This window comes from Penicillium argentinense (genome assembly GCF_028826775.1).
Source record: "Penicillium argentinense strain IBT 30761 chromosome Unknown utg000002l_segment0_segment0, whole genome shotgun sequence".
Lineage (NCBI taxonomy): Eukaryota > Fungi > Ascomycota > Eurotiomycetes > Eurotiales > Aspergillaceae > Penicillium > Penicillium argentinense.
In genome coordinates this window covers 2,391,162-2,408,602 of record NW_026622661.1, presented here as the reverse complement: position 1 = coordinate 2,408,602, position 17,441 = coordinate 2,391,162, and the positions used below count along the sequence as shown (strand labels likewise).

At 50.3% G+C, this 17,441-nt stretch overlaps 5 protein-coding genes across 5 annotated transcripts; 3 read left to right on the top strand and 2 right to left on the bottom strand.

The window, feature by feature from the left end:
* Window positions 1-720: 720 nt before the first annotated feature.
* On the top strand, window positions 721-3,704 carry N7532_001736 (uncharacterized protein; the record flags this gene model as incomplete). Its single annotated transcript, XM_056614230.1, has 7 exons — window positions 721-931; window positions 983-1,602; window positions 1,655-1,898; window positions 1,958-2,029; window positions 2,077-2,553; window positions 2,629-2,737; window positions 2,795-3,704. The coding sequence occupies 7 exons, from the start codon at window positions 721-723 to the stop codon at window positions 3,702-3,704; spliced, it is 2,643 nt and encodes an 880-aa protein (XP_056479271.1).
* Window positions 3,705-4,402: 698 nt separating this feature from the next.
* ags3 (alpha-1,3-glucan synthase Ags3) lies at window positions 4,403-11,758 on the bottom strand (the record flags this gene model as incomplete). Its single annotated transcript, XM_056614229.1, has 4 exons — window positions 4,403-4,451; window positions 4,508-11,098; window positions 11,175-11,350; window positions 11,411-11,758. The coding sequence occupies 4 exons, from the start codon at window positions 11,756-11,758 to the stop codon at window positions 4,403-4,405; spliced, it is 7,164 nt and encodes a 2,387-aa protein (XP_056479270.1).
* Window positions 11,759-13,479: 1,721 nt separating this feature from the next.
* Window positions 13,480-15,050, top strand: N7532_001734 (uncharacterized protein; the record flags this gene model as incomplete). The annotated part of the gene is made up of 3 exons (XM_056614228.1): window positions 13,480-13,684; window positions 13,881-14,761; window positions 14,853-15,050. 3 exons carry the CDS (start codon window positions 13,480-13,482, stop codon window positions 15,048-15,050), a joined length of 1,284 nt encoding a protein of 427 aa, XP_056479269.1.
* Window positions 15,051-15,080: 30 nt separating this feature from the next.
* N7532_001733 (uncharacterized protein) lies at window positions 15,081-15,314 on the top strand (the record flags this gene model as incomplete). The annotated part of the gene is made up of 1 exon (XM_056614227.1): window positions 15,081-15,314. One exon carries the CDS (start codon window positions 15,081-15,083, stop codon window positions 15,312-15,314), a length of 234 nt encoding a protein of 77 aa, XP_056479268.1.
* A 281-nt stretch (window positions 15,315-15,595) lies between these two features.
* N7532_001732 (putative phosphatidylserine decarboxylase) lies at window positions 15,596-16,721 on the bottom strand (the record flags this gene model as incomplete). Its single annotated transcript, XM_056614226.1, has 3 exons — window positions 15,596-15,800; window positions 15,849-16,407; window positions 16,484-16,721. 3 exons carry the CDS (start codon window positions 16,719-16,721, stop codon window positions 15,596-15,598), a joined length of 1,002 nt encoding a protein of 333 aa, XP_056479267.1.
* Between the last annotated feature and the right edge of the window lie 720 nt (window positions 16,722-17,441).

Genomic DNA, 17,441 nt, shown 5'->3' with positions numbered 1-17,441 from the left:
ATGGGTTTTGGTGAAGTCTATCTGCGGAGGATGCTAGTGATGCGGCATTTAACCTATGTGGGGCATGTCATGCACCGTGCACGACCAGGACCATAACTTGGACCGACATTCAACAATCAGCAGAGCTCCATATCTCGGGCCGACATTGAGTCAATAGAAGTGCATGCTGGCGCTGACCCCACAACGGGTAGTATGGATCGATCATAGTTCGGGTACTTCATTTCTGGGCCCTCAGCCGAGTTAAAAATGGCCCGCAAAAGATTCCGCAACGCTCTGCACTATACTGGAGACCCCCAGAAAACGTTTTCCTCCTTTTTGGCACTGACGGCCAAAGTTTGTGGGGGTGGGACCGGGGATCCCATCAAAATCCGGAGCAATGGGTTTCTCTGATCCATGCGTCGAGGATCCGCCAAGAGGCTTAGCCCGGTAATTGTCCGCCTTTCCGCAAGTTTCTCCAATCCATGTCCGGCCCGTGAGGAGCCTCCATCGTGAAAACGCGGAGCAAACGTTGAGTAAATGTGGTGACAATGTTCACCAAACTAACTTCACTTAAGGTCTTGGTAAGTTTGTTCCGCACATTCATCGGACATTACCTCATTACCCATGTCCTTGTCCCGTTGCTTCCCTGATCTAGTCCACATATAAAATCCCAACTGGCTTCTTCCAAATAATCGACTCCCGTCGCAGAGACTGCAACGGTATTCCTAGTTGACTGACAATATGCGGGCGTCACTGCTCCTTCTCGCTCCCCTCGTGGGAGCTTCCGTCCTGAGACCGCGCTCCGATACCGCCGCGTGCCCTGGATACAAAGCCTTGAACGTCAAAGAGGGAGGCGCGTCCTTGACTGCTGATCTGGTCTTGAATGGTCCCCCCTGCAATGTGTACGGCGAGGATCTTCAGGACCTGAAGCTTCTCGTCGAGTACCAGACTAGTGAGTAGTAACTACTTGGTTACATCCACGGCCAGCGACTGATACGAATAGGTGATCGCCTCCATGTCATGATCTACGATTCCGACGAGGAGGTCTATCAGGTCCCGGAGTCCGTTCTCCCGCGTCCTCACCCCAATGGTAATCGCTATAAAGACCACAACTTGCGTTTTGACTATCAGCCCGATCCGTTTAGCCTGCGCGTCCTGCGCGATGTCGACGGCAACGAGGAAGTGCTCTTCGACACCACCGACACCGACATTATCTTCGAATCTCAGTACCTGAAGCTGCGCACCTGGCTCCCTGCGAACCCGAACCTGTATGGTCTGGGCGAGCACAGCGATCCCCTGCGTCTACCCACGACAAACTACACACGCACCCTGTGGAACCGTGACGCCTATAGTATCCCGTCGGAGACCAATCTGTACGGTGACCACCCGGTCTACGTGGACCACCGTGGTGACGCTGGTACCCACGGTGTCTTCTTCGTTAACTCTAACGGCATGGATATCAAGATTGACAAGACCTACGACGGCCGTCAGTTCCTCGAGTACAACACCATCGGCGGTGTCCTGGATCTGTACTTCATGGCTGGCCCGACTCCTAAGGAGGTCAGCAAGCAGTACGCAGAAGTTGTCGGCCTCCCTGCTATGCAGAGCTACTGGACCTTTGGTGTATGTATCTCACTTCACCTCTCGGTTTCTCGATCAAGACTAATTTTACTAGTTTCAACAATGCCGATACGGATACCGCGATATCTACGCCGTTGCCGAAGTTGTCTACAACTACAGCCAAGCCGGAATTCCTTTAGAAACTATGTGGACTGACATTGACTACATGGACCGCCGACGCGTCTTCACCCTGGATCCTCTGCGCTTCCCCTTGGACAAGGTGCGCGAGCTGGTTCGTTACCTGCACAGTCACGACCAAAAGTACATTATGATGGTTGATCCCGCCGTCAGCCTTAGTGGTATGTACATGAACTAATCTGTTCAGCACGCGAAGAGAGCTGATGTAAATTTCTGATAGACAACGGTGCTTTCAACCGCGGCAACGAGATGGACATTTTCCTGCGCGAGAATGAGACCACCCTCTACAAAGGTACGTCCCGTTCTCGTCTGCCATGCTTCTCTTACTCACAAAAGCAGGTGTCGTATGGCCTGGTGTGACCGTCTTCCCCGACTGGTTCCACCCCGACATTCAGACGTATTGGAACGGCGAGTTCGCCCGCTTCTTCAACCCCGACAATGGTGTCGACATCGACGGTCTATGGATCGACATGAACGAGGCCGCCAACTTTTGTCCCTACCCTTGCAATAACCCAGCCATCTGGGCCGCGAAGAACGGGATGCCCCCGACACCTCCGCCAGTTCGCGAGCCGCCGCGTCCTCTTCCTGGCTTCCCTGAAGACTTCCAGCCTGACTCGACGTCTTCTAAGAGATGGTATGGCAAACAGCGCCGTAGCACAGGCCAGAAGCTTGGATTGCCCGACCGCGCGCTAATTTCGCCTCCGTACCGTATCCACAACGCTGCTGGATCTCTTAGCATGAACACTATTGAGACGGATATCAAGCATGCTGGCGAGGGTTACATGGAGTATGATACTCACAACCTCTACGGTACCAGTGAGTGATGCCTAAAGTTTAATCCAGATCGGCTTCTATCATGAATGAAGTGAGTGCATCTAACCCCATCTATAGTGATGAGTTCCACATCCCGCGAGGCCATGCTCTCGCGTCGACCGGAGGTGCGCCCCTTTGTTATCACACGTAGCACGTTCGCCGGTGCAGGTGCCCATGTCGGACACTGGTAAGCATCCAACGCTTCTCATCGACCTCCACAGCGGAAGTTGCTAACTCTCACCAGGCTCGGAGACAATCTGAGCGAGTGGGGCAAGTACCGTGTCTCGATTGCCCAGATGCTTGCCTTTGCATCGATGTTCCAGGTCCCCATGGTGGGCTCCGACGTGTGTGGATTCGGCGGCGACACAAACGAGGAGCTCTGTGCACGTTGGGCCATGCTGGGTGCATTCCAGCCCTTCTACCGTAACCACAACGAACTAGGGTACAGACCCCAGGAATTCTACCGCTGGCCTAGCGTCGCCGCGGCCGCCCGCAAGGTCATCAACATCCGCTACCGTCTGCTGGACTACCTGTACACCGCGTTCTACCGGCAGTCGCAGACGGGTGAGCCCTTCCTGCAGCCCATGTTCTACGTCTACCCCAACGACCCCAACACCTTCAGCAAGGATCTCCAGTTCTTCTACGGCGACGCGCTGCTCATCTCCCCGGTGCAGGACAAGGGTCAAACCTCGGTCGACGCCTACTTCCCCGACGACCTCTTCTACGACTGGTACACGGGCAAGGCCGTGCACGGCCACGGCGCTAACATGACCCTGACCAACATCGGGATCACCGAGATCCCCATCCACATCCGCGGTGGCAGCGTGATCCCGCTCCGCTCGGAAGGCGCGATGACCACGACCGAGCTGCGGCAGCGGGGCTTCGAGATTCTGATCGCGCCGGACATGAACGGGTACGCGGCGGGCGAGCTGTACCTGGACGACGGCGAGTCGCTCCACCCGGCCAGCACGTCGATGATCGAGTTCGAGTATTGCGACGGCAAGTTGCACGTCCGCGGCAAGTTCGGCTACCACGCGGACGTGACCATTGAGTCGGTCACCCTGCTGGGACAGAAGGGAGCTACCGCCCACCGGGACGGTCAGACGAAGCAGGTAGATGTTGAGTTGACTGGTCCTGTGGTGATCAATCTGTAGTCTGGCTTTTGTGATGGTGCATCCGTGGATGGATGTGTCGTGACTCGTGACTCTTTGAAACCAACCGTTCACCAGACTCGTCTGATCTATTTTTTGATGAACCGCACATTGATCAATCATAAGCGGCCAACTACTAGTAGTAACTTGCCAACGGAGAATGGACCATGGTTCACTTTTGCATTGTTGTTTCTATGAAAAGAAAAGACTATGAGCATGGTAGAATAGAAGCGAAGGGAAATAGCGCATGGTCTCAGAGCAACGGACCCAGATTCGCAATATACCCGCGCTCCGTCTTACCTGACTTCAGCTACCATAACTTTGCCTGCGGGTAAGTGCGGATTGCGGAGCGGCCTCAGGATCCATTGGAGCGGATGTGCCGCAGCCTAACTGGGTGGTTAGGCGACCTTTTGATAGCTGATATTATTAGACTATGTAGAGCAGTTAGTGACGTACAAAATTTGGTGTGGTGCTACACCATGATTTAGGCATCAAATGCTTCCTGGAGTTGGAAAATGGGCTTTAGCTACTATAACCTTCCGTAGCCCTGCATATTATCTAGATTCTTCGGTGCAGAAAAGAATCGTTGTTGACATATTATTCTCGGGAGGGTTGTCACATGTTACAATAATGTCATTTGCCTAGGTAAGTACAGTGATATATAGTTGCTCATGAATCATGCAAAATAGTGAACAGGAGGCTCATGGTCGATTGAGCTGCTCTCGGCGGTAGAAGAGAAGGAAGCCAAAGCTGCGATAAGAGTCAGTAAAAAATTCCAACAGTTCCCAGAGACAATGGAAACTAACCTTGCCACGAGCTGGAAGGAAAGAGAAATCCAGAACCACGCATTTCCGACTTTGTCCAATGATGATCCCACATCTGGAGACACACCCGCGGGGCCGGTATTATTCGGCGCGAATCCGCGGGCACAAATTGTGGCAACAGATCCAAGAGCCTGCGCGGCCAACAAGACGAAGCAGACGTGAACTCGTGTCAGCGTCTGCAAGAGAATAATTCCAAGGCCAACCTGCTGAATTTCATCGAGAACACCTAACCAAAGCCAAACACATCGTGACACGATGGCACCAGAGGTGAGACCCCCAGCCCAAGGAAGGTAATAGCCAATGTTCGACGTTCCCCACCATACCTGAGCCCATCGTGGCGCGCCAATGCTCAGTCCAAAGACAGGCAAGATCCAAGAGTGCTCTCTCGACAGGAAGCGAAAAAGGACCATCGCTGTGACCCAGACGACGATGAAGAAGAAGACCACGAGTACAGCAATCTCCCATGTTTTCGCGTGCTTCGACGACCATAGGAAAGACCAGTTTCGACCAAATGCCGAGGCAAGGAACCAGTTCTGAATGATAACCATGAAGAAGAACCAAAGAACGATGCGACGACGGAAAAGGGAGGTGTAGAAGAATAGGATCTTTCCGGGGGCTTGGCGGTAGTACTTCGGCAGGCCAAGAGCAAGGAGCACACCGATTATGAAGCAAACTGCGGCAATGGGCATGACCACAGCCGTCAGTTTCCAACTACTCAAGGCGAGCGTCGAAATACCTCCGACCTCCACTGCAGTCACCCTGGAATTCCAATACCACAGAGCAACGGTGTAAATCTGCTGCAGGCCTTGAACAAGGCTTGCACGGAACATCCAATCCTTCACGGGGACGGCACCCTGGTCACCGAAATTGAGGGCGAAGAACAGAGATCCGCTGGATGATGCGGCAGAGTAGACACCTGCTGCAACATTCCGAGCCCAAGTCTGACCGAGGTTCGACAATGCAAATGGCGAAACACCAATGATGATGAACGAGATGCAATATATAAACCAAGGGAGAGTGAGAACAATCACAGACGGGAAGCGGTAGAACAAGAACCACCAAACTAAGGACGAGACGCAGTAGATTGCCGCAATGACATACAGCTTGACAGCAGTCTCACCAACTGTCCCGACCAGAAGTGTTATCTGCGCCGAATTTGTCGCAATGATCTGTCCAAGGCCCAAGAACAGAGCATAGACAGGCCAGTTGCCAATACGCCATCTCATGAATCTCTGGATGGCGATGGGTCTCTTGTACCCAAGGCGAGACAGCCATTGATCAATGTCATCTGATCCAGTTGATTCTTCATTGCCAGAGACGTGCGGAGAGCCGTTGCTCGACGAGTCATCAACAACATGCTCCAAGCCCCCTCCAGTCAAGGGGCGTTCTTTGGGCTGCTTTTTCAGCTGCGCGTCGGTATACATGTTGAAGAACTTCCGTTCGCTCTTCATCAAGTACACTTCAATACAGTGGTCCGTCACCGAATTTTTCTTATTGAGGTTGGCGAGTTGCTTCTCAAAGCGCCGCGTGAAATGACCCATGCTGTCCGTGAAAGTAGGGTCGATCTTTTGCAGGTGGAAGACAGGTTCGTCGTGGTCCGCAACAACAGAAGGCAAAGACAGGACAGAAACATTCTGTGGGGGTGTTAGAAGATTGTGCTCACTGGGATTAATGTCACGAGACAAGTCAGGGGATCTAATTGGGGAGGAATCCCGGGAGACAAGGCGCGAAGAGGCTGAGACCGACAGGTTGGAATCGTTTGAATCGTTACGAGAATGACTGCTGCTCTTCCGAGAAGGCGTACCATCATCTTGGGATCCAAGGGTTCGCTTCACTGCTGCCACTGCCTCTTCGGGGGAGATGAAGTTCTCCTGGGGCGTCTCAGCACCTTCATCGTCGGCATCTGTGTTATCGCCTTCGACCGTTCTCTCAAGCATCTGACTCTCTCGCAGTGACCTCTTGACGAGACGTTTCCTTTCTTGTCCAGGGCCAGATCGTCGCCCGAGCGACAATTGTCGGCGAGGTGGACTGCTGCTGTTACGGTCAGACCCCCGCATCTCTCTGAGTTCAACTGCCTGTAGCTCCAGAAGAGACGGTTGAACGGGCGGAAAATTTCTTCCCGGGAGCATTTCCGTAGACGCGGATGCAAATTGATTCGAAGTTGGGCGAGACCCGGGGGCTGATTGGAGACCCTGTATGCCCCAGTAAATTTGAGATTCCCGTAATGGGTCTCGGACGGTGTCCTTGTTCTTGTCGTGATGAGTGTGGATTGCGGTTCGCTGTAAGACCTCGAGCTTTTGGACCCATTCAAGAACAGGGAACCTCTGCTTGGCCGAGTTGACACGCATTTCCTCCCGAGTCTTGGGTGACGAATCCAAAGCAGACCCAATAGCAGTTCTAAGCTGGTGCAAGAGATGGTGAGCTGAATCAGACTCCACGGTGTACCACCAGCCAGGCATCTGCCCGAGACCTCCAATACGTGCACCGATGCCGAGTGCACCCTTACGTCCGAATTCCACTGCCACCAGACCAAATGGCTCGTCACGGGATGGAATTAAAGCGAAATCGGCACCAGAGAAAACGAAAGGAGGAAGGACCGTAAACTCGGGCTTGGAGAACACACGACCCGGGAACATTGCCATGATGCGCTCCAACTTGACAGCAGCCAGTCTTCCATATAAATCAATGACAGGACCAATGCAGATAACCTGCACGTTTGGTCTAGCAGACAAAACGCTGGGCAGAATATCGGCAATTAGGTCCACTCCCTTTTGCTTTGACCACCGACCGACGAACACAAGTAGATCCGCCCTGGCATCCTCTTTAAGCCCTGCCCATATCTGTGCCCGGAGCTTATCATTGTTGGATTCCGCATCTGTCTGGACCGCAATCTGCACATCTTCCTTCTTGGTGTCGGCTGGGTCAGGGTTTGGTAGACTGCCGATGTTGTTCAGACTCCAGAAAATGGGATAACGGGCCCATGAGCGCTTGCCGTATTTGTTGGATACACCCACCGCGCCATACCCACGCTGGTGGAATCGCAAATAGCTAGCACCGGTGTGAAGAAGATTGAAGACGTTGCCGAATTGACAGTATTTGGTCGCTCTCTCGATCGGAAGATTAAAGACAGAACACACTTCCTTCTTCTCCTTTTGGGTTCTCAGTGGCCAAAGGCCCTGGAACTCGGCATTATGCAAAGACAGGCACACGGGGATGGTTCGTGTCGGCAGCAAATAGAGTGGCGCTAAGCACCCGTGGAAGTCGTTAATGTGGTACAGGTCGATACTAGGCGCTCGCTTGATTGTCTCTGAGATACATTGATTCCACGCAGAGTAATAGATTGCCGAGGGAAGATCGTCCATCCGAGGTGGGTAGACGTCCGCTTTGGTTTGTTGTCGGAAAACAGGAGCATCCAGCAGGACATAGGTGATGTTATCCACGATGTGGTACTGCACATTGATCAAGTAGGGGTTGTCCAGGATAGTGACAACGTATGGCTCAACGGGAGTGTCTACAGGATAATCCACATCACCGACGCATGGTACCACCCAGATGAGGTTCTGGTGCTTCAGATTTTGACCCATGAGCTGGGCCATAACTCCGAGCCCACCAATCTTGATCTTGATGTTCCAGTCCTGGATATCATACTCCATGGTTGCGATCAATACAGTGCGTCTTTGATCGTTTGCACCCGCCGCGGCAATGTCAGTTGGTACATCCTTCTCAGCAATACTCTCAAGATCTTTCTGCCCAGAAAGCTTGTCCTTGACTCTGCGGTAAAGAACCACTGGTAGCTTCTCATCTTTAACGACATTGCCATCCTTGTTCAGCTTCACGCGATAAAAAGTCTGGATGAAGATCAAAATGCCAGCCAGCCCCATCAATATCGGGACAACCCAGAGAAGAACATAAAGGACAAGTTGAGCCCAGCCGCTACCGATCGGGATCAACTGATACCTGAGGTTGGCATCATTGAGCGAGATCTTCCAACCGAGGTGGGGGAACGGAGGCAGATTGGTAATGTTGATGACGTTGGAGGACAAGTAAGATGGAGGGAGCTTTTGCACGTTCGACGAGTTCCCAACGTCACCGTAAACTTCTGTCGTATCAGGAATACCCCCTTTGTCAATACCCCAGACATTCAACTGCCCGACCGATGGCCACTCATAGACGAAGTCGTAGTTCCATCGAGAAGTTTTGGTGTCGAATTTCATTTCGCTGTCCAGTCCTTGGTCGTAGCCGTATTGATTATAGGGGCCGTTGAACCACAAGTGAGGGAACCTACGGACTCCATCGCTCTCCCATCCATAATCACCCTCCTGGATGTAATCGCTGCTCCCGGTGAGTCGAGAAAAGTACTGAACGCGGACATGAGTGCCCTTCCACTTCTGCTTGTCTGTTCCCATGAAAGTCGAGAGTTCAATGGTCGTGTTACCACCTTCATAGGAAGTCCACTTGGACCATGTACTCCCAAAATCAGTCGAGTATCGGAACTGATCCGCGCCTGCAGCACTATGCTGGATGTGGAATTGACCATTGGATTTGTGAAGCAGGCTGGTAGAGTAGTTGGAGAGAGGAGTGATTAACGGGTTGTTCTCGAGACCAACACGGAAGAGGAACTTGTCGGTCGAGTTGGTGTAGACTCCCAACGAGGAAACATTGCCGACAGTAAGTTGATGAATTCCGTGATGGACATTCGTCAGGTTCGCGGACCAAACCCACACAGTGGGAACCTCGCCGATGAAGTTGTTGCTGGTGGTGCGGGCAGATATCTTCTTGCAGCGCACGCTGTCTTTATCAAACGAGGCAGTGAGTCCATTCTCGGTCGTCGAGTTCAGACTGATCGCCTTGGTGATGCTACCACACTCCATCTCCGTCGAGTAGCCAAGCTCGATTGGCAGAGTCTCGCCAATGTCTTGTGAAGAGATTAGCCGAGCATCGTGACCAGGCGAGAAGTCAGTGACAGTCGGACCAGGCTCCACAAAGTCGGCCTTCTTCACATACGCCCGGTATTCCCAAGGAAGAAGTTCCATGCTCTTCACACAGCCATAGGAACTGTCCCTGGGTCCATCTTGAGGAGTGAGCTCGTCATATGGATAAAACAGATTCTTTAACTTCGTCCCGGATACGAATGGAGACAGCAGGGCAACACTCTTGTTGCTACAGTCACCGCCATAGGTTTCCGTCTTGTTTCCATTTTGATACACCAGCCACATGGTCTGGTTGGTCTCGCTGGCTTCTTTTTGGACTCCTGGGAAGTAGCTCCGCAAGACTGACCACAGACCAGTGACGGTGGGAGTTGTGGATGATCCAGGCAAGTAGATATCCTCAGTGAGTTGAGAGATTGTACTGAGATACAAGCCATCATTTGCGACCGGATAATGTTCTCGAATCTCGAACATACGCTTCATGAGGTTGCGAAGGGGATGGGCAGGATTCCGCTGATCATAGGTGACGGTGATATCGTTGCAACCATCACGGCCCTTGTCAATCGGGAAATCATAAAACTTTGACGTGTTGAGATTGAAGCAGCCATTTGTCCACCACGCAGTCTGGTAGGTCATGGGCTGTCGTCCGAACAGATAGTTCGATGCAGTGGCATCGAACACATACATTGCCTGCTCTTCACCCCACAGAATCAAAGGAATTCCTGGCAGCTCCAGTGTGACAATATACAGGCCCAGGAGATACTTCTCTGTTCCGTTCTTGATTGACGGCCAGCGGAAGTTATCCTGGTTGGAGACACCGTACATATGCCTCGGGTCCAGCTCTCCTGTGAACGCATTAATGAAATCGTTCGTGATGAGCATGTCATTCCACGCTTCGATGAAATCGGTAGGCAGGTCAAACCCCGCCACCAAATTACCATCCATTCCCAGGAAGCGGGTCATTGAACGATAGATGGTATAGTGAAATGCCGAGGCATCCAACGCTTGCAAGCCATTGTCTCTCAGGAAAGCCTCATCCGAGTTATTGGTCAACTTGGCGCCGGCACCTGCAGAGTTTGGTCGCTGATTTGGTTGACGTCCACGGCCCAAGTACAGACTGCCGAAGGTATCTCCGGCTGTGATCTCACCAGGAAGAAAGAAGTTGTGCTTGCCGTACTTCTTTGCACATTCACGGTAGACAGCAGTTATTTCACTCAAAGGCTCGAGGGTCGTTTGCACAGCCTTATCAAAACGGAAACCATCAACATCCAAGCTCGCGATTTGAGCACAGGAATGTTGAGTGATGATATCGCGGATCGGTTTGTGCCATTCACGTAACCGATCCTGTACTGAGGCGAACTTCGTGAGCTGGCGCTGCCAGTCAGGGAAATTTCCAAACGCCTCCAACTCTCCAAACTGATCAAAATCTGAGTTGTAGCAACCCTTCAAGACCTCGGGCCCGCCGGAAGTGATTGGATAACCAGTCTCGTCCCAGAATTTGGGAAAATTGCACGTTTCATTATAGTCGTTTCCGAATTGGAAGTCGGCGTATTGTCTCTCGGTGACCCATTCGACTTCGTATTCGTGGGGATTGAAATCGGCCGAGTCGTTCAAGTGGCCTTTGAACCCGATCAGATTACTCAGTCTTTATTCTCGAGTCAGTTTCTAGGTATTTAAAGCGTCTGGGAGGCAGCATCTGGAGGCATAGTGCATCAACTTACGTTGCTACCGTATTGTCCACCAGGACGTACATATCCCGCTTATGAATCTCCGCGATTGTTCGCCTCCAGTCCTCAAGTGTGCCGTGGTGCATATCGAGAAGGGTGGTATCGGTCGGTGAATAGCCATCGTAAGCCCATGGTAGGTTCATCAAATAAGTTCCGGCGAAATAAATACCCTGTGTTAAAAATTTGATTAGCAGCAGACCTTTTCTGCGACCAAAGAAGCTTCGACGTACCTTAAAGCCCATTCCCTGAATATAATCGAGAGTATCCAATAGTCCCTCTAAATCTCCGCCGTGGCGCATTTGATTTGAGTCGAGCACATGCTCGAAGGTTGTCCCATTGATATCATCGTTGGTCGGGTCGCCGTTGGAGATCCTGTCGAGGAAAATCGTGTAAATCGGAAATCGCCAATTATCTGGCGATGGGTGGTATTCATGGTCTGGCCAATCTCCCCAGTAATCGATGGGGGCTGTCGCAGATTGGTTCTCGTTAACATTATAATCAGTTAGTGATTCGTCGTAAGGCCAAGACAGGACCAGCGTGCTCAGTAACGAGAGTATGAGAAATGCCGAGCGCTGCATGTCTGCGTATAGGGTGGCTTGTGAAGCCTGTCAATGGCGACTGTGCGACGCGATAAGAGCGAATGAGATTATTGGTACGCTGGACAAGAAATATGAATATTGAAAAAAAAAAGAAAAAGAAAAGGAAAGAAATCAAGAGTGAGATATGAGTGTTAGATTCCAAGTGAGATATGTCTAAATTTTTCTATCTGCGACCAATGTTCCAAGTTGAAATCCTTTCGAGTGATATACATGGCGTCAGACCCTTACCGGGCCGAGCGGGACTGTTGGCAGTCGGGAATGCTCCGCTATACCGCGAGGCACCGCGGCGCTGCTGTAGACCCACGAACCGAAACCCTATCGGCAACGCTGAGTGGGCGGGTCTCAGGTGGGTGTCTCGGACAGATCTTTCGGAAGGATCCCACGCGGCTGAATGGCGGACAGAGGACGATCCAATGTTCTGCCTGCGCTGGCCAAATGTGCCTGTCAATTTGTCAGGTAGAAAATCTCTTCATTCCGGTTTTTTTCTTCGGTCTCCATGGTAGAAGAACATTCTCAATTGGGTCTTCGCTTGCTTTCATATTTATTAGGAAACTGTCTTCATGCTGAAGATTTTTTAATTCCACAGTTTCACCGAATTTTGAACAAGCCTCCAACAATCGCCCCACAGCCCCGATTCCATGAGGCGTCAGCAGCAGAAACCTGCCTACCTTCCCCCTCCCATCCACCCCAATTATGTTTCGAGATGAACCAGTGACAAGGCTAATTAGTTTTACGTTTGGAGATTGGTCAATGGTGTTCCTTTTTATAGAACCTCCCGCTATGTAGCCCCTCAATCTCTCACTTCGCACATATTAAAAACTTGAATCGGTAACCCTCCGCGCCCTTCACCTTTTGGCATCGACTCTCTCGACTTACCTTGGTCGTATATGTGATCTCACATACTTACGATCCACAGTCTTATCCATAAAAGTACCAGTTAAGATCCATTTTTCTATGGCAGCTCTATCGTATAATACTTGATCTTCCTACCCCTTTGATAAATGAAATCCCCAGCAAAGGCTAGAGGCTCGCTATGCAAGGCAAATGCAGGATAAATGCACCTGGGTCTTTGTAGGAGTACGATAATGAACCGTCCAATTAGCAAACAGGCATATAAATTGAAGCGAACTGAGCGTAAAATTTGTGTATCTTGAGTGTAACAGTGGGGCCTAGGATAGAATGCGGCTAGGAGAGAGGAAGGCAGCGCAGATAGTCCCCAGGGCGGGTGTGTCGCGGCAGAGCGTCCGCGTGTGGCGTTAACTGACTATCGGGGTCGATAAGAAAATTGCCTCGCTGGATTGAAATAAATGCGTGGAAATAATAAGCACAAGACCGAAGCTGGGAAGGTTTATGCTACTGATAGCATCCGTATGGTTATGAATCCCAGCACCAATACTAGCTCGCACTAAGTTGGGCCAATAATCTGCTAGATAGTGAAGAGGGGAACGCTCGATGGCAGCACGCGCTGAGACGTGCGGGTCGATTCAACAGAAAACCATCACAAAACACACGCGCAGCTGTCAGGAAATAGCGAGAAACCCAAATGTAGGGGTCAGGTGGGGAGGTGTAAGAAGGTGTATTCTAGAACTAGCCGTTACTCTGACGTTCGCCCATGGTATCATCTGCTCTTTGAAACATTCCTCGAGGAGCCTAAGAAGAATCCCGATCTACAAAATGAAAACTTCGTTCAATCGTTTTTCATGCGGTATACTGAGTGCCTGCGTAAAACCCAAGCTGATTATGACTTCATTGTCAGGATCACTCAGCAGTACTGGGACCAGGTCACGGAGTTCTTTGGTGCTACAGTATCAATTTCCATCAAGGCCACCCTGATACTTGCCATGGTGTACCAGGAGACTAGGGTCAATAAGAATCTTGCTATTGACATCTACCAGGAACTGCTTGGTATCCAGAGAGCTCGATCACGCTGACATCAAGGCCACGATCCATGGAATTCGTGAGGAGGAGGAATAAGCCGCTCTTCATTCATCCTCGGTTTCCTCCGAAGAAGTCAAGAAGGTTAAGACAATTCTGACGACACGCTTCGAAAGTTTTGTTAAAAAGCATAGCTGGGCTTCACACGTAACCCTGTCTAAACTAGAAGAAATGGTTTCTTTCTTCGCCAAGCATAAGGAGACTTCAGTCACACTTCAAGAGCTCCAGAAGTCAACATTCCAAATACTGTCGGCTAAATTGTCCTCTGAACAGTTGACCTCCGCCGTCACGGTGCTCGCAAATGGCTACATCGCTACCTCGCAAATTTCTAAGGCCAATGCATTGGCTACAGAGCTCTACCACCAGAGTTTTATGAAGAACACCTCCAACTCAAAGACGCACAAGCTCGACTTGACCCAGAGTCGCCAGAACTTGATCTTCCTGGCTCAGCTTGAGCATAGCCTCTACGCCAATCGTACCTCCACGATTGCTCAGAATTTGGCTTCTTTGACTGCTGAGTATCTTTACTTCGAGGAATTTCGCAACCTCACCTCGTCAACTTCAGAGTCGACTTTATTCCTCTCAGTCTGTCAGTCTGCTTCCAATCTTCACAGTATCTTGATTCAGAACAAACGCGATATGATCGCCAAACGTGTCTATGATGACTTCGTCGCCTATTTCCTCGTCACTGAAGGCAGGCGCATCCAGCTGACCAACACTGATGAAGTGAAGGAGCTGCTTTGGGCCCTCCTTGAGTACCTCAGCGAGCGCGAGCCCGACAAATTCCTACGCTCAGTGGGTATCGCAAGTTACTACGGTATTCGAGGGCGCCTCCAGAAAAAGGAATATGATAGCCCATCAAATCTTGCTTTGGCTGCCTTCCACTATATTTCGGCTGACAGTAAATACCATACTGAAGACATTGTCAAGTACGTCCTCAACTTGGGTCTGATAATCTCTGGCCGCACTAGCGTCGCTGAGGCCGATCAAGTCGCCGCTCAGAAACAGCTGGCCCACGTCTCTGGCCAAATTATCAAGGAGACTATTGTACAACTGTCGCCGCGTGAACGGCCCAAGCCACTCCAGTACATTAGAGATGTCAATCCTGCTATCCCAACTCTACACTGGTGTTGCCCAGCAGCTTCAGCATTCCAAGGGAGGTCAGCCCATGGTGCAGAGAATTTGCAAGAAGATTGCCGGTGTGCACGAGTATCTACTCCGTGTTTTCCTTGACCCCAATCTCGTGGACCTGGATGGCAGTCTTGAATCCAGCCTGGACGGTTCCAACTATGATTTTGATATCCGCGACTCCACTATCGATGCCATGTACACTTAAAAAGATCACATTCAGCAGCACCTGCAACTCATGAAGCTTGCTGTCCAGCGCCTGGGTGACTGGCCCCAGGGCCAAAGCGAATATATGAAACAAAACGAGAAGCTCTTCGACAATTTCGTCAAGGAGCTGGAGGGTGTCGACCGTATTGACACTTGGGACCTGAAGAACTTCGGCTCCAGCAAGGCTTCAGGTTCAGATGATATCCTGGATTTTGAGACTGTTTCGTGGGGCCTGGCCGTCCCCGGGGGAATTGAGGAGATTTAAAATCATCTTTGGGTTTTCCTTTCTAGTCGTCAAGCTTCTATCATTCACTTATTTCGTACCCTTTTATTCTTTGACGGCCATGTAGCGGTTGCCATAATAATGCTTGAAGGAGGACTCCCAACTGCCCTCTGCTGTCGCTGGCCACGCAGTATGCATCATGCAAGGTGATATCCTGCCTGCCCGACATTCTTCGGTTTGAGATCACGGTAGAACGAATAAGCTGGTATGAATCAGCAAAAATGATAACTTTGTACAGATCAAACATTGCTTACATAAGTGTATTATACGTGATGAGTTGCCCTGCCGAGACTCATTCCAACCTCCACGTCCACCATGACCTCTTTATTACTGAAGCGCCTAAGGTCCTCATCAAAATCAATCCGACCTTGCTCGAAAGCCACAATGATACTCGATCCACCAAACTGAAAAAGGCCAAGCTCGTCCCCCTTTTGGACAGGGTGTCCTTCTTTGATCTCGTCATGAATCCTTTTCTAATGTGAGCAGAGATATGAGAAGCTGGGAACTGACACCTACTCAACTGTCCCCACATCTGTAGCACCAATCGCCACAAAAAGGACATCGCCAAACTCCTTACTCTCAATGCAGACGCAGCTTCTGGCATTCTCGGTCAAGATATTGACGGAGCTATGAAGCGCCACCGGGTCAACCTGAAGATAATCACCCGGGATGTGCTTATACCATTTAACATTTCCCTTAACTGGAGAATGGTATCGATGATAGTCTTGTGGGCTCAGCCTGAAACTGGCGATGGATCCATCCTGCCATTGGACACTGCGTATATCATCCTGGATCAGGTTGTGAATCGTAAATTCGCTTCCCTTGACCCAAAGTGCCTGGGTTTTCTCCACAGTCTGGTACACCACTAGTCGCGAGTCTGCGACAACCGTGGCCTGAGTAGGGTCCTCGGGCGCAAAAATCGGCCTTGCGTTGGGTGCGAATGTACGAACGAAGAAATCCTCAAAAGTAGGGTAGCTTTCAGGGTTTGGAGGCTCGAAGCTGCTCATATCAATATGATAATAATCAATGAAAGCATTAATTTTGGCACGGGATTGTGGTCTGCCCTCTTTCCGCCCTGTGAAATTATGCCTCAGCATTTTTACCCGAAGCGGCATGATAAATTCATCTCTAGAACATGTTGAACAACTGACCAGCTTTAATGTTTTTCTTGTGTGTCCAAAGACGGAGAACATGTGTCCGATCAATCCATTCTGTAACAGGATTGAATAACAACAAGAGCTTGAGTTTCTTCCAAAGCGGTTGCTGTTCACGTTTGAAGTCGCCCGACTTGCGATCCCAGGTTAACCAACCCACTTGTCGATTTTCAATGAGTTTCAGATATCGAAGAGCAGTGTCGCATATAGCGTGCACCTTTCTCAGCAACCACATTTTTGATCAATGGCAATAGCTTCATGCTCTGGGGGTGAAATTTTCCTGTAGATTACGGGATAGTTAAATAGTTGGCCCTTGCGCCATGAGTTGCGTCATGCTGAAGTCACTCTATTTAGCGTTCTCTAAAGTGAGAGTATTGCTAGAATTCAGATCCTGACACCTGAACATTGTATTTGAGGATGCGTATATTAAGGTGCTACGAGAACTCGCCCAGAGAACCTTGGCGAGAAGCAAGTGTAATGTTTTCCATTTCAAGGCAGGAAGCACACTCCAACTGATTCTTGTGTCCTCTCCAATCTCGGACAAGTCTCAAAACATTTTATTTGTACCTTAGTACAACTGGAATGCAGGTACGATGACGTCTATCAAGACATAATTCCGAAGTTTCTACGCGGAACGATAAGTTGATCGACAGCCGACTCCTTCAAGCATGTTTTGCATCGGTACCTGATTTCCGTTATATAAAGGTATCAACAATTTTTCTCAGCTGCCACGTTTCTCCACATTCACTACAATGGACAGTGAACGTCGTTTCGGATATCATATGAATAAACATTAAAACCCTTAATTCTGAGTTGTACGTCGATGATAAAACATCACTGTAAAGGCTTCTGGGCTTTTAACTACAACTGAGAACTTCATCTTCTTTACATGGTATTCTTAAGATTCCCCATTCTGTATTTCCAAAGTACCTGGGTTGTGTGCTACTGTTTTTCC